The sequence below is a fragment of the Sinocyclocheilus grahami genome, unplaced genomic scaffold, assembly GCF_001515645.1.
Source record: "Sinocyclocheilus grahami isolate Dianchi unplaced genomic scaffold, SAMN03320097.WGS_v1.1 scaffold1049.1, whole genome shotgun sequence".
NCBI lineage: Eukaryota > Metazoa > Chordata > Actinopteri > Cypriniformes > Cyprinidae > Sinocyclocheilus > Sinocyclocheilus grahami.
In genome coordinates this window covers 391,246-407,989 of record NW_015506228.1, presented here as the reverse complement: position 1 = coordinate 407,989, position 16,744 = coordinate 391,246, and the positions used below count along the sequence as shown (strand labels likewise).

Sequence of the window (16,744 nt, the reverse complement as noted above, 5' to 3'; positions counted from 1 at the left end):
TTGTTCAAATTAAGTCTTTAGCAATGCATATTACTAATCAAACATTAAGTTTTGATATATTTACAGTAGGGAATTTACAAAATATCTTCATGGAACATGATCTTTACTTAATATCCTAATGATTTTTGGCATAAAAGAGAAATGTATAATTGTGACCCATACAATGTATTGTTGGCTATTGCTACAAATATACCCCAGAGACTTAACACTGCTTTTGTGCTCTAGGGTCACATTTCTTATTGTCAATTCAAAAATATCAGGTTTTTACTGAAAGAGCTCTTCTTTTAAACACCATGTTTCAGTAGCATTCAGTACTGTGTGTGTGTGTGTGTGTGTTTCAGGGAGCTGCTGCGCTGTGAAAGTGCTCTGGCGCGTCTCTACTGCCGCATGGCATTGCTCAACATCTTTGCTCCCAAGAGCCCTCACACGTTCACACGTCTCTTCCACATCCCCGCCGTGCGAGACATCACACTTGAGCACCTGCAGCTCTTGTCCAATCAGCTGCTGGCTCCGCCTCTGCCAGGTGATGTCATACGAATAATTTAATGAGCACGGGTTGCCAACATGTTTGGTCCAGTTTCCAAATTTACGTTTTACATGTTAAAGGAATAGTTGTAAAATGAAATTTGGTGAAAATGTCAGGCCATCCAAGATTAGGATGAGTTTGTTTCTTCATCAGGTTTGGAGAAATGCAGCATTGCATCAGTGTCTCAGCAATGGATGCTCTGCAGTGAATGGGTGCCGTCAGAATGAGAGTCCAAACAGCTGATAAAAACATCACAATAATCCACAGCACTCCAGTCCATCAGTTAACGTCTGGAGAAGACAAAAGCTGTGTGTTTGTAAGAAGCATCCATCCATCATCCAGGTGTTTTAACTTCAAACCTTGATTCTGTTGATTCAAAATATAATCCATAATCCATAATAATGCTTCCTGAAGTGAAAAAGTGCATCATCTGTTGTCTCTCACATCAAAATCCAGCCACATATGATTTTAGAGCTGTTTTGGACTGTTTAAATGGTGTTTGATCTGTGCAGATTTCTCTCCTGATTCAGAACAGAACATTTTTTCACTGAAGGAAGAGTTATTATGGATTTTAAACTCGTATTTTAGTTTAAAAACGTCTTAATGATGGATTTGTTCCGTATAAACACACAGCTTTCAGCTTCTCCAGATGTTAACTGATGGACTGGAGTGCTGTGGATTATTGTGATGTTTTTATCAACTGTTTGGACTCTCGTTCTGACGGCACCCATTCACTGCTGAGACACTGATGCAATGCTACATTTCTCTAAATCTGATGAAGAAACAAACTCATCTACGTATTAGACGGCTTGCGTGTGGTTTCAGCAAATTTTCATTTTTGGGTGAACTATTCCTTTTAATACATAAAAAAAAAAAATACATAAAGTGACTGCAGTGCATCCATCATAATAAAACTCACTTTTCTGTATTTGTTGATTTCCCTTTGGCGTCTGTAGATGGCAGAATCAGCTCAAACTCTATTCTGCTGGCTCAGTCTGTCCTCCACGAGCTGCAGGGCGAGAGCTGCTCCCCGGCCGAGCTCTTCTATCAGGGACACGCTCAGAGCATCCGCGAGTGGCTGACGGTGGCCATCAGCAGAGCCCTGCATCAGGGAGAGGACAGCCTCCTCGAGCTCACTAAACAGATCTGCTGCTTCCTACAGGTACCAACGCCTCACAACTGATCTGTGTCCACTTACCAGGATTCGTCTCTATTATTTTGAAAATCATGATTTTTATAGTATTATAAAATCAGATCAGTATTATTTTAATGTCATTGATATACTAGTTTTTATAGTTTTTGTTAATATTTTATATTATTTTTATGTTTTCTTTTTATTCATTTCAGTTCAAGCTTTAGTAATTTATTTTTATGTCTATAGTTTGTATTAAGTTTTAGCTTTTGGTTTGTTATTTTAGTATTTAAACTCTAAATGAAAAATGTTGGCAATTAGCTGAAATAAAATCAATTTAAATTTTTTCAGTTAATGTTCATTTTATTTCAAATAAATATTTTCATGGTTTTAGTTAGTTAACAGTAATAACCCTGATAGAGTTAAACATTTTGCAAAAAAAAAAACTTTTCTAAAGCAAAAATGACAGAAGAGCCTTTAAAAAAAATAAACCTATTGTTTCCCTCAATATTATTTTATCTTTGTGTGTGTGTGATCAGAAAGACATCTATCATTTAGATATTTACACATTTTTATAGCACTGTTGTGAGTACGCTATAAATTACTTTGCAAATACTGATTGCAAATCAAACATTATATTTTGTCATATTTAAATGTATCCAAAATAAAAGTGCACTTTTTAACTGTTTTGTACTAAAGTGTGTTAAGAAACATACCCCCGGTTTCACAGACAAGGCTTAAGCCTAATCCTAGACTAAAATGCAAGTCTGCGCTGATTCAACGGAAAGAAACTTGCACTGACTAATCTTAAAATATATGTTTTATCTCGAGATGCACACCAGTAATGTTTTTTTCTAAGTACGTTCATAAAAATTACTTAAATGTCCTAATTGAACTATGGCCTAATCCTGGCTTAGTCTAAGCCCTGTCTGTGAAACCGGGCCTTAGTCCTGAAAGTGCACCGTGTTAAATTATTATTAGTTATTGTGGTTACGTTTTTATGTTTGCTGAACATTCAGAGCGCTCCAGAGCAGTTCACACTGGAAGAGTTTCCCATCACAGAGTCCAAGGTCAGCATGGATGTGAACTTCCCTGGCGCCGCGTTTGTGGTCGTCTCTTGCAAAGAGAGCCAACTGAGCTGCCGTAAAGAGTGAGTTTCTGTTGATTATCTAACAACACAACATTAGGCATGTTTTCTCTATGGATATCACAAGCACTTGTATTTCTAAATGACCTGTTTTTGCGTCTTGCTTTCATTAAGAATTATTTTGCATGTCATGTTTTTCCTTTTAGCTCCTCTCTATACAAGGCCCCTTGGACTCGCTTAATGGTGTATGGACTTGGTCATAAGGTTCGACGAAACGGCCAGCTGAATCTGATGGAGGCAGTGTGCTACCCGCTGGACGCTTCCCCGTCCAATACAGGACTCACCCCTCCACCCACAGCCAACCAGTATCCCAGCATCATCATCCCCACCGACAAAGTGCATGTCAAACTAGGCATGTCAAATACATGTTACTTTGTTAGATACATTTTTGGATTTTACCTACTTATAAGATTCTACTCGGTATGTTCAATATATATAAAAATGTTTTTACTTGGCTAAAATTGTAGACAATAGTGAGCAAAGTGGCCACTTAAATCAGCATCATTTAATTATATTGGATGTGCATTTCAAATCTTGGAAGTGTATTTCAAATTTTATTAGTGAATTAAAAAAAAACTTTTTTTTTTATAATATTTTTAAATAAAAGGCCACTTAAGTGACTTGAAATGAGACACTTTCTTGGCATTTTCTTAACACACTTAAGTACACTTTTAAAAAGTGACCTTTGCAAGTTTTACTTTGGAAATTCTTTTAAAATTGTTTTTAAAATATTTAGTCGTACTTTAGAGAAGTTTTGATGTGTTGTCTAACACAATAAAGCACATGTTAAGTACTTGATTATAATTCAATATTACATTCAAGGTTAATATATTTTAAATGCACTAAATTGCAACGTCATCGTTATAAATGTGTTATTACAAATATGTTTAAATGCATGATTTATAAGTTTCTGTAGAAGTGATTTTAAACCATAGTTTCCCATAAGTGATTGTTTCATATTTCAAAGACAATAGAATAAAGATGTACTTAAGTCCTACTTGGGTCAAAATAGCAGTCCAAAACTGCATATACATATACATTTAAACCATTTTCTTTTATTTGCAATTAACATTCAGCTGGCACTTAAGTATTTTCTTTTAAAATATATTATTTCCGTAATAAGTACTCTTTTTAGATGTATGCTAAAGTGTACTTCTTTTTCACAAGGATAGGGCGCATGCTCAAAGGCTAGTGTGACCGCAGCATAAGATCAGTAAGATACATTTAGAAAATAGAGCGTGATTTTCCTTTTCATGGCATATTTAACTCCTATTCTGGTCACTGTCTGCAGGTGTAGCTCCCCCTCCTGGTGCAGTGCTGGTATTGCACTCGTTGCCTCTTGAGTTTCCCTTGGCCATGGCTTTTGCTGAACAGCTGCTAACCTACACCATAGGGGAAACCATTGACCGCTCTGAGGATGAGCTGGACACTGTGCCCACTTCTGTGCTAATGCAGGTTGTAGAGTTGCTGGGTAAGAAATGTTCATTTATTTCCCCCCCAAGGATCTAATGAAACATGCTAGTAAAACTTCCCATGCAGTTTCTTTTTTCAGCATCACACTTGCTTTATCTGTGTTTAGGTGGGCTTCTGTGGACCACCGATCTTGCTCCGTGCATCAAGGAGCTGATCTTCCACTTGCTTGCGGAGCTTCTCCGCAAGATCCACGCCTTCGAGCGTCGCAAAACCCCCTCGGGGCTGTCTAGCCACATTACATTGCTTCTCAACCCTTGCCTAACAGTCCTTATGGTTCTTCAATCCGAGCTACGAAAACTTTACGACCACGAGACCCAAAGGAGCAAGTGATGCAATGCTACATTTCTCCAAATCTGATGAAGAAACGAGCTCCATCTTGGATGGCCTGAGGTTGAGTAAATGTTCAGCAAATTGTAATTTTTGGGTGAACTGTTCCTTTAATACATACTAGGAAAAAAAATCAAAACTCACTTTTCTGTGTTTGTTGATTTGCCTTGGCGTCTGTAGATGGCAGAATCAGCTCAAACTCTATTCTGCTGGCTCAGTCCGTCCTCCACGAGCTGCAGGGCGAGAGCTGCTCCCCGACCGAGCTCTTCTATCAGGGACACGCTCAGAGCATCCGCGAGTGGCTGACGGTGGCCATCAGCAGAGCCCTGCATCAGGGAGAGGACAGCCTCCTCGAGCTCACTAAACAGATCTGCTGCTTCCTACAGGTACCAACGCCTCACAACTGATCTGTGTCCACTTACCAGGATTCGTCTCTATTATTTTGAAAATCATGATTTTTATAGTATTATAAAATCAGATCAGTATTATTTTAATGTCATTGATATACTAGTTTTTATAGTTTTTGTTATATTATTTTATTATTTTTATGTTTTCTTTTTATTCATTTCAGTTCAAGCTTTAGTAATTTATTTTTATGTCTATAGTTGTTTTAGCTTTTTAGCTTTTGGTTTGTTATTTTAGTATTTAAACTCTAAATGAAAAATGTTGGCAATTAGCTGAAATAAAATCAATTTAAATTTTTTCAGTTAATGTTCATTTTATTTCAAATAAATATTTTCATGGTTTTAGTTAGTTAACAGTAATAACCCTGATAGAGTTAAAAATTTTGCAAAAACAAAACTTTTCTAAAGCAAAAATGACAGAAGAGTCTTTAAAAAAAATAAACCTATTGTTTCCCTCAATATTATTTTATCTTTGTGTGTGTGTGATCAGAAAGACATCTATCATTTAGATATTTACACATTTTTATAGCACTGTTGTGAGTACGCTATAAATTACTTTGCAAATACTGATTGCAAATCAAACATTATATTTTGTCATATTTAAATGTATCCAAAATAAAAGTGCACTTTTTAACTGTTTTGTACTAAAGTGTGTTAAGAAACATACCCACGGTTTCACAGACAAGGCTTAAGCCTAATCCTAGACTAAAATGCAAGTCTGCGCTGATTCAACGGAAAGAAACTTGCACTGACTAATCTTAAAATATATGTTTTATCTCGAGATGCACACCAGTAATGTTTTTTTCTAAGTACGTTCATAAAAATTACTTAAATGTCCTAATTGAACTATGGCCTAATCCTGGCTTAGTCTAAGCCCTGTCTGTGAAACCGGGCCTTAGTCCTGAAAGTGCACCGTGTTAAATTATTATTAGTTATTGTGGTTACGTTTTTATGTTTGCTGAACATTCAGAGCGCTCCAGAGCAGTTCACACTGGAAGAGTTTCCCATCACAGAGTCCAAGGTCAGCATGGACGTGAACTTCCCTGGCGCCGCGTTTGTGGTCGTCTCTTGCAAAGAGAGCCAACTGAGCTGCCGTAAAGAGTGAGTTTCTGTTGATTATCTAACAACACAACATTAGGCATGTTTTCTCTATGGATATCACAAGCACTTGTATTTCTAAATGACCTGTTTTTGCGTCTTGCTTTCATTAAGAATTATTTTGCATGTCATGTTTTTCCTCTTAGCTCCTCTCTATACAAGGCCCCTTGGACTCGCTTAATGGTGTATGGACTTGGTCATAAGGTTCGACGAAACGGCCAGCTGAATCTGATGGAGGCAGTGTGCTACCCGCTGGACGCTTCCCCGTCCAATACAGGACTCACCCCTCCACCCACAGCCAACCAGTATCCCAGCATCATCATCCCCACCGACAAAGTGCATGTCAAACTAGGCATGTCAAATACATGTTACTTTGTTAGATACATTTTTGGATTTTACCTACTTATAAGATTCTACTCGGTATGTTCAATATATATAAAAATGTTTTTACTTGGCTAAAATTGTAGACAATAGTGAGCAAAGTGGCCACTTAAATCAGCATCATTTAATTATATTGGATGTGCATTTCAAATCTTGGAAGTGTATTTCAAATTTTATTAGTGAATTAAAAAAAAACTTTTTTTTTTTATAATATTTTTAAATAAAAGGCCACTTAAGTGACTTGAAATGAGACACTTTCTTGGCATTTTCTTAACACACTTAAGTACACTTTTAAAAAGTGACCTTTGCAAGTTTTACTTTGGAAATTCTTTTAAAATTGTTTTTAAAATATTTAGTCGTACTTTAGAGAAGTTTTGATGTGTTGTCTAACACAATAAAGCACATGTTAAGTACTTGATTATAATTCAATATTACATTCAAGGTTAATATATTTTAAATGCACTAAATTGCAACGTCATCGTTATAAATGTGTTATTACAAATATGTTTAAATGCATGATTTATAAGTTTCTGTAGAAGTGATTTTAAACCATAGTTTCCCATAAGTGATTGTTTCATATTTCAAAGACAATAGAATAAAGATGTACTTAAGTCCTACTTGGGTCAAAATAGCAGTCCAAAACTGCATATACATATACATTTAAACCATTTTCTTTTATTTGCAATTAACATTCAGCTGGCACTTAAGTATTTTCTTTTAAAATATATTATTTCCGTAATAAGTACTCTTTTTAGATGTATGCTAAAGTGTACTTCTTTTTCACAAGGATAGGCCGCATGCTCAAAGGCTAGTGTGACCGCAGCATAAGATCAGTAAGATACATTTAGAAAATAGAGCGTGATTTTCCTTTTCATGGCATATTTAACTCCTATTCTGGTCACTGTCTGCAGGTGTAGCTCCCCCTCCTGGTGCAGTGCTGGTATTGCACTCGTTGCCTCTTGAGTTTCCCTTGGCCATGGCTTTTGCTGAACAGCTGCTAACCTACACCATAGGGGAAACCATTGACCGCTCTGAGGATGAGCTGGACACTGTGCCCACTTCTGTGCTAATGCAGGTTGTAGAGTTGCTGGGTAAGAAATGTTCATTTATTTCCCCCCCAAGGATCTAATGAAACATGCTAGTAAAACTTCCCATGCAGTTTCTTTTTTCAGCATCACACTTGCTTTATCTGTGTTTAGGTGGGCTTCTGTGGACCACCGATCTTGCTCCGTGCATCAAGGAGCTGATCTTCCACTTGCTTGCGGAGCTTCTCCGCAAGATCCACGCCTTCGAGCGTCGCAAAACCCCCTCGGGGCTGTCTAGCCACATTACATTGCTTCTCAACCCTTGCCTAACAGTCCTTATGTTTCTTCAATCCGAGCTGCGAAAACTTTACGACCACGAGACCCAAAACTGGGGGCCAGTTAGCGGAGGTTCCTGCACTTCCGCAGCGGGTAGCAGCGGAGCGCTTGCGCTCGTCACCGAGCGGAGCCGCTTCTCGACCTACTTCCATGCCCTGATGGAGGTGTGTCTGGCAGTCGCCGAAGTAACTCTGCCACTCAGTTCGGGTGCGGGGACATCGGTGGTAGGCGTCCCCTCGTCTACAAGTGCCACCAACTGTAGTGATTCCTCATCCTCTTCATCATCCTCTCCGGGCCAAACGCCCCAAAGTCCAAGCTTGCTTTCGAAGCGCAAAAAGGTGAAGCTAAAGCGCGAACGGGCAGCGGTCACAGTTGCATCGGCAGCTGCCGTCTCAGGGAAACATGGTTCTGGAAGTGGAGCGAGACCATCAGAATGTGACAGTGCTTTACTAAACATGGCCGGAGGGAAGCCAGAGGACATGTTGTGGTTTCACCGTGGGTTGACGTTACTCTTGATTTTGCGGCACCTTACTAACAAGGACCCGCAAGGTCTGGGTGTCACTGAAGATGCGGTTGCAGATGCTTGCCAAGCCTTGGTTGGCTCCACCGCTCACAGTCGTTTGCTCGTGCTCTCAGGAATCCCGACTCACTTAGAGGAATCCGTGGTGCGCAATGCAATCCGAAGGGCTTGCAACGCACACGGCGGTCTCTTCAAGGATGAGATCTTTATTCCTGTTCAAGAGGAGGACCCTAAAAAAGCCAAAGCTGAAACTTCAGGTATTCTCCAAGATGCAAAGCGAGATTGCACTGCAGGAAGCCCAAATAGCATCAGCGCAACGCCAGCAATGAGTGCCTCGGCTTCAGCGAGCCAGACGTCGGTCTCCGGCTCTTTACAGGGAGCTTCCAGGGCTTCCGGTGAGCTGCTAGTGAACCAAGAGCTGGTAATCCCTCAAACAGCACCTTCCCAGCCACATGCACCGCTGGATCCCCACACGGTCTCCAGTCAGGAGAGTCTGGATGTGTCTCTTTGTAGCACAGGAAGTCAAGGTAGTCTCGGCAGCATTGGAGAGCAGTTGGATAGTGGTGCGACGTCAGTCTCAGATGGGAGCTCCATGTACACCGTTGCCTCGCCAGACATCCATGCCAGTGTGACACGACCAATCAAAGGCTATGCTGTCATAGAGGTGGGTGGGACCAGCAACAGTAATATAATACGAGTGGTGTTTACAAGCATCTTTATTACTGTTGTTCATACTTAAATTAGCGTTGATTTTATTGATATGGTATGCCATGCTCATGCTCCAGATTCATTTATTTTGACATGCACTTATATTCCTTTTGCAAATAAGCACATCATAACAGATGTTTGACAATGTTTATTTTATGGAAAAGTATGACAAATTTAAAATGCACGGTTCCTGTGCATGTGTATTTACCGACTGTCATGTTGCAAGGCCAATATATCGGCTAATATTTGGCATTTTTTAAATGATCAGTATCGGCCATTAAGTTTTTGCCAAGGCCGATTTATCAGCTGATATTTAGCCTTTTTTAATTATCAGTTTTTGCCAAAGTCAATATATCGGCTGGTATTTCGCATTTTTTACTTGTCAGTATACGTTGTACATTTTTTTGCTAAGGCTGATATATCAGCCGATATTTGGCCTTTTTTAATTATCAGCAGCAATTATTCAAACTCTTCCTACTGCATTCATCACATCTTCACCAGATTTTCAGACAATGATAAAACGCACCTAGAGCACCCTAGCAACTGAATAGCAACCATTTAGAACACCTTAGCAACACTAGTAGCACTAACCGTTTTGTGAAAGAAATTCAATACCGAATAATGTTATGTTTTTTTGCTTTTGTCTTACAGGTGAGGGCACGGGCCCAAGTAGAGAAGATTCGGGCCAGTCTTTTTAACAGCAGTGATCTCATTGGCCTTTCCAATCTGGAAAGAGAGGAGGAGCTAATGGAGATGACCAATGAGGAGATCCTCACCGCCTCCAGTGTAAATCAGAGTTTGTTTGACACACAAGGGAGTTCTGCCCTGGAGGAGTACTTCCTTGACAAATCAATCAGAGGTTCGTTGATTTCTTTATCCCAGAATGTTAAAAATAGGTGTGTTTATTCTGTAATTCTTTTCGCAAGGGTTTGCTTTGACTTGATATCAGGTTTAATTATGTTTTGTTCTTATAGGAGATAAATTGGTTCCTGAAGCACGTGATGGGCTGACAGACATCTTTAAGAGCTGCATATGCGCAGAGCAGGTGCTGAGCTCCGTACCAACAAAACCAGTGAAAGTATCGGACATTTATCTGAGCAAAGAGCAGATGAACTCTCAGACACCAGGAAACCTGCTCCACGTGTTTTTTACACACATACGGCCTCCCAAGAAGGTGCTTGATGACCAGCTCACGCAGGTAAAAACCTTGGAACCGTAATACATTTATTATTATTAAATTACGAATTTATCATAAAACATATTTATTTTATTTAAATTATCTGTATCGGTCATTAGGTTTTTGCCAAGACTGATATATCGGCCGATATTTAGCTTTTTTTAATTATCAGTATCGGTCGTTAAGTTTTTGCCAGTGCTGATATATTACTGATATTTGGCATTGTTTGTTAATTATCAGTATCAGCCATTACATTTTTGCCAAGGCCAATATTGCGGCCGCTATTTAGCCTTTTTAATGATAAATATCGGCCGTTAAGTTTTTGCCAAGGTTGTTATATCAGCCGATATTTGCCGAAAAAATCGTTTTTTTTTTTTTTATTACAATTTTTAAAACATCCACTACATGCACATGGTCACTTTGAGTCTTCCACATGCATTTTGCTAAATAATTATTATTAAGTATTAACAGTTATTATTAATAATTAACAAAAACAATGATCATTATGAAAATTTCCTAGTTGTAATCCACACATATGTGTTACCATTCTATTAACTTTTTCTGTTAGTTTGTTTTTTTGTTAGCATCAGTTTTAAGGCCAAGTTGAACAGACACAAAGTATTTGACCGGACCAAAGCAGAAATTATTAACCTTTGTTAATTGCACATGTAGATTCTCCGTAAATATGGCACAGTAAAGCCCAACAAAAACAAGCACAGCAAGGCAGGCAAAGAGCAGCACCAAGGCAAAGTGGTCAGCACAAAAAGACCCATCACCAAACCCCCGGCCAAAGAGAAGTCCATGCTGAACAGTGTTAGGTGAGTACTGACAACTTGTAAGTGTAAACTGCCAAAAGATCAAATATTTTTATAGTGAATTTATTTAACATTTTGAATATGTAATTGAATACAAGCATCCCTTACCTTAAGATACATTTTAATTAACCATTGTTTTTAATTTGAAATATATAAAAGTAGTTCATCTGCCGCCATAAGATGTATAGTACCAGTGGTATTTTATGTATTATTTGAGATACTATTATTTTTTTATTCATAAAAAATACTATACATTTTTGAATTCGTTTTTATTTTTATATTTTCAGTTATCATTTTATTGTTTTAAAATGTTGTGTTTTATAATTTTTTTTATTAATTTTTAAAAGAAAATTATTTTATTAATTAATAATTATTTAAAAAATTTTATTGTTTTAAAATGTTGTGTTTTATAATTTTTTTTATTAATTTTTAAAAGAAAATTATTTTATTAATTAATAATTATTAAAAATATATATATATATATATTTTATTAATTTATTTAAGTGAAGATATATATATTTTTTAAATATCAGTTAGGTGTTTTTTTTTTCCCAAGTAATAAAAATGATAGTTTTAGTTTTAGTGGACTATGATATTCCTGCATGGTGTTTTTCCAGAACTGTACTAAGTGAGAAAAAGCCAGTCCTTAAGCCAAAATCTCCTGAGAAGACCAAACCTGATGAAAAAGACCCTGAAAAGTCTCCCGCCAAAAAGCTTGAAGGTTAATGCAATACCATTCTTGATTTCTGAATTTATTAACAAAAAACGAATACATGATCGGTTTCGGTGGAAGCTCATAAATCTTAACGCCTCACCCTTCCTCTGTCCATCAGTGCCAGAAGAGAAGTTTCTGACCCTGGAAGGTTTCCACAAGTTTACTCTAGACAGAGCCAAGCAGGATATTCGCAGTGTTTGGCGGGCGATCCTGGCGTGCGGTTACGACCTGCACTTTGAAAGGTTTGTTCAAAAGAATTTTAAAGTTAAGAAATTTCTTAAGATAAATTCTAAGAATTCCATAAGAATTTTCACCTGATTTGACGGGAATCCAGAACTTGGGAAGCGTGTTTTAATGCACTGTGTATTTTTAAAGAGCCATCGCATTAATTTACATCTTTTTTTGCTCTATAATGCTTCCGGAAATTGTTATAATTATAAAATTAAAAACTCATTTTTACTGGATTCAGCAAAGAGACACTTCATGCATATTCATGACGGATCGTTGTTAACATTATCAATCTTTGGTGTCACTATAAGAGAACAAGCACATTTCTAGTTCTGGTATTATGTATTATATGTAGCTAGTGTTATGTTGTAATGCTCAATAAATTAGTGAAATTAATTTATACCACACAATAAATTCATTAAACACATTAGAGACAAATTGGAGGTAGCTTTGTAGTTGTTTACAATGCTTTTTAAAAAGATTGTTTTAAATAATTTAAATTCTTTCTAAGTTTCATCTTAAAAATGAAGGAGCAAGATAAGAATATTCTTAAGATTTTTTTGTAGTGCAAAATATTTTCGTTTTTTCTTAAGTAAGAAAATTTAAGAAATGTGTGTGAGCCTGCAGCACAAAAGCAGTGTTAAGTCGCTGGGGGATATTTGTAGCAATAGCCAACAATACATTGTATGGGTCAAAATTATCCATTTTTCTTTTATGCCAAAAATCATTAGGATATTAAGTAAAGATCATGTTTCATGAAGATATTTTGAAATTGTCCTGCTGTACATGTATCAAAACTTAATTTTTGATTAGTAATATGCATTGCTAAGAACTTCATTTGGACAACTTTAAAGATGATTTTCTCAATATTTAGATTTTTTTGCACCCTCAGATTCCAGATTTTCAAATATTGTCCTATCCTAACAAACCATACATCAATGGAGAGCTCATTTATTCAGCTTTCAGATGATGCATAAATCTCAATTTCAAAAAATTGACCCTTAAGGTTTTGTGGTCCAGAGTCACATTTTATTCTTGAGAACAGGCCCCCAAACATCCATACTACTGTATGTTTCTGCAGGTCTTTCTTGTTCTGGTTTTCAAATAAACTGAAAATTTATCAAATAAATGACTAGAATAATGAATGCAACTCTCTGAAGATCTTAATGGTCTTTTTTTTGTTTCAGATGCACGTGCATCGACTCCCGACACGCTCAGAAAGCCAGTAGAAAATGGACCTTTGAGATGGACTTTGCGCTGGTCCAGTTTGCTAACCGTCTGTGCCGACACCTGGCCATCACTCCTGCACGCTTGCATCCTCATGAAGTTTACCTCGACGCCAAGGACACCGCCGACCCCCAGGTCGCATGCTTGTTAGGCAAGTGCATGTTACGTTATGCTGTTAGATTTGGATTGTGAGACGTAGAGTCTGCATGTTTTAACCCCAGTGTGCGCAGAAGGTAACTCTGATGATCACACAGGCGTTCCAGTGGAGAGTTTGCGTCTGCGGTTTGCTTTGCTGCAGTCGCTCAACAGCACGCTGGAGAGCTTCTTCCTGCCGTTAGTCGAGCTGAGGCTGACGCAAACCTATCAAAACAGCATCGCGACGCTTCTGTGCGAAGCCAAAGGTCAGTCATCGAATACACAGGCACACTTATGACACTGGTCAGGATTGTTTCTTTAGTAGCTATATAGAAGGCTACCAAAAAGTACCATGTTTTTTGAATAGGCTGGGGAATATATTGATTATTTTCAATATATTGAATATTGGTGATCAGTATTATTTTCTTGGCAGTGTGACATGAAGCAGCATTGTGTTTGTCGTAATGATTTTAATGCACTTTTTTATTTGGACAGTCAGTTTATTTCCATTTATTTGTGTAACTCGAAAATGTTCATGGTGTGTTCTTGTGAAAAAATGTTCTTTACATGCTCTAGTACGGCGGTGATACCATAGTATTCTTTCATGAATGTTAAACATTAAATACCATGGTATTACCATCTGATACCATCGCTGTACTAAATTACACCCAAAGTGCTTCATAATAAAGGTGATTCCTCACTATATTTCATATATGTAGGATGTTTAAAAATGTATAAATTCCCTTGAGAAAAAGTACACTTCAGCATACTTTCAAAAAGAGCATTTATTACAAAAATAATACTTTAAAAGAATATACTTAAGTGTGAACTGAGTGTAATATTTTCAGATACTTAATTGCATGTTAATCACAATTAAATGAATAGTTTACATTTATATAAAATGCAAGTAGCTGAACTTTAGAGTGCTTTTGATCCACTTAAGTAGGACTTAAGTACATCTTTGTGTGTAATTTCAGAATTACTATCGTCTTTGAAATATGGTTAAAGTACTGCTGAATGTACTGACAAGCATTTCTGATCAACTAAAATTATTTTAAAGAATATACTTAAGTGTGAACTGAGTGTAATATTTTCAGACAGTTAATCTCAATTAAATGAAAAGGTGTTGTACTTTACATTTATATAAAATGCAAGTAGCTGAACTTTTGAGTGTTTTTGATCCACTTAAGTAGGACTTAAGTACATCTTTGTGTGTAATTTCAGAATTATACTTAAGTGTGAACTGAGTGTAATATTTTCAGACAGTTAATCTCAATTAAATGAAAAGGTGTTGTACTTTACATTTATATAAAATGCAAGTAGCTGAACTTTTGAGTGTTTTTGATCCACTTAAGTAGGACTTAAGTACATCTTTGTGTGTAATTTCAGAATTACTATCGTCTTTGAAATATGGTTAAAGTACTGCTGAATGTACTGACAAGCATTTCTGATCAACTAAAATATACTTTAATGACATTTCTATTGAAACTTGTATGTCATGTATTTAAATATATTTGTAATTACACTTTTGTACGGATGCAGTTTTAGTACATCTAAATATATTAATTCTAAATATATTAATATACTACAGTTAAAATGATAATCAAGTACTTTCCATGTGCTTTAGTATGTTAGTCAACACATCAAAATAAGTGCACTTCTTTAAAACACGACAAAAGATTATTAAAACATTGATTTAAAGTGTACTTTAAAGTGTGTTAACTGTTATAAAAGTGTCTTTCTTTAAGTACAAGTAAGTGACCTTTTATTTCATTAATATTACATTATCTGCAAGTACGGTCTTTTAAAAATATACTTTTAAGATTTGAAGCACACTACAAGTGCAATTAAGAGCCGTTCTTTTTCACAAGCATCAGTGTTACGTCTCCCGAATTACTCGGCGTCTAGGGGTTGTGTATATCTAATAATAATATCTATTTACAAATTATGAGGGATTAAAGACAACAAAGTGAGGGACGAGCGCGGTGCTAAAGAAAAGAAATGAATAAAACATAAACACACTTAACTAACACCAACCAAAAGAAACCAGGAACAATAACATCTTCAGCGTCGAACGCCACTAGCTACACTGTCTAATAAAACTTAAGTAGGACTTAAGTACATCTTTGTGTGTAATTTCAGAATTACTATCGTCTTTGAAATATGGTTAAAGTACTGCTGAATGTACTGACAAGCATTTCTGATCAACTAAAATATACTTTAATGACATTTCTATTGAAACTTGTATGTCATGTATTTAAATATATTTGTAATTACACTTTTGTACGGATGCAGTTTTAGTACATCTAAATATATTAATTCTAAATATATTAATATACTACAGTTAAAATGATAATCAAGTACTTTCCATGTGCTTTAGTATGTTAGTCAACACATCAAAATAAGTGCACTTCTTTAAAACACGACAAAAGATTATTAAAACATTGATTTAAAGTGTACTTTAAAGTGTGTTAACTGTTATAAAAGTGTCTTTCTTTAAGTACAAGTAAGTGACCTTTTATTTAATTAATATTACATTATCTGCAAGTACGGTCTTTTAAAAATATACTTTTAAGATTTGAAGCACACTACAAGTGCAATTAAGAGCCGTTCTTTTTCACAAGCATCAGTGTTACGTCTCCCGAATTACTCGGCGTCTAGGGGTTGTGTATATCTAATAATAATATCTATTTACAAATTATGAGGGATTAAAGACAACAAAGTGAGGGACGAGCGCGGTGCTAAAGAAAAGAAATGAATAAAACATAAACACACTTAACTAACACCAACCAAAAGAAACCAGGAACAATAACATCTTCAGCGTCGAACGCCACTAGCTACACTGTCTAATAAACATAAATCCTGTTTCTCTTGATCTCATTTGCAGGCCTGATTTTTTACGACACCAAAGTGAGTTTTATGAACCGGGTGCTGAACGCAAGCGTCCAGCGCACAGCGGATCACGCCGCTCCTGAGATCACGCTCGACCCGCTGGAGATAGTGGGAGGTAAGCCCATGACGCGCAGAGTTGGGGAAAGCTACTTTCAAAAGTAATGCATTGCAATATTGCGTTACGAAAGTAACCAGTGTTGGGAAGGTTACTTTGGAAACAAGTTACCCTGTTTAAAATGTAATAAGTAGTGTAACTATTTCAATTACTTTATTAAAGGGGTCATATGATGCTTTTTTAAAGATCATTATTTGGTGTAACGGAATATGTTGACATGCTTTAATGTTCAAAAAACACATTCTTTTTCAAATACTGTACATTATTGTAGGTCCTCTATGCCCCGCCTCTCTCAAACGCTTAGTTTTTTACAAAGCCCCTCCTTCCGACAAGCGCAGTCTGCTCTGATTGGCCAGCTGACCC

At 36.7% G+C, this 16,744-nt stretch overlaps 1 protein-coding gene across 1 annotated transcript in view; it reads left to right on the top strand.

The window, feature by feature from the left end:
- LOC107566134 (probable E3 ubiquitin-protein ligase HECTD4) overlaps positions 1-16,744 on the top strand; it is a 52,638-nt gene that overhangs the window by 20,543 nt on the left and 15,351 nt on the right. Inside the window, 13 exon segments of the mRNA XM_016251511.1 lie at positions 4,786-4,991; positions 5,980-6,110; positions 6,254-6,459; positions 7,400-7,579; positions 7,688-9,033; positions 9,729-9,936; positions 10,052-10,275; positions 10,927-11,072; positions 11,687-11,790; positions 11,903-12,026; positions 13,200-13,390; positions 13,494-13,640; positions 16,262-16,381. Coding sequence (XP_016106997.1) covers positions 4,786-4,991; positions 5,980-6,110; positions 6,254-6,459; positions 7,400-7,579; positions 7,688-9,033; positions 9,729-9,936; positions 10,052-10,275; positions 10,927-11,072; positions 11,687-11,790; positions 11,903-12,026; positions 13,200-13,390; positions 13,494-13,640; positions 16,262-16,381 — 3,333 coding nt within the window.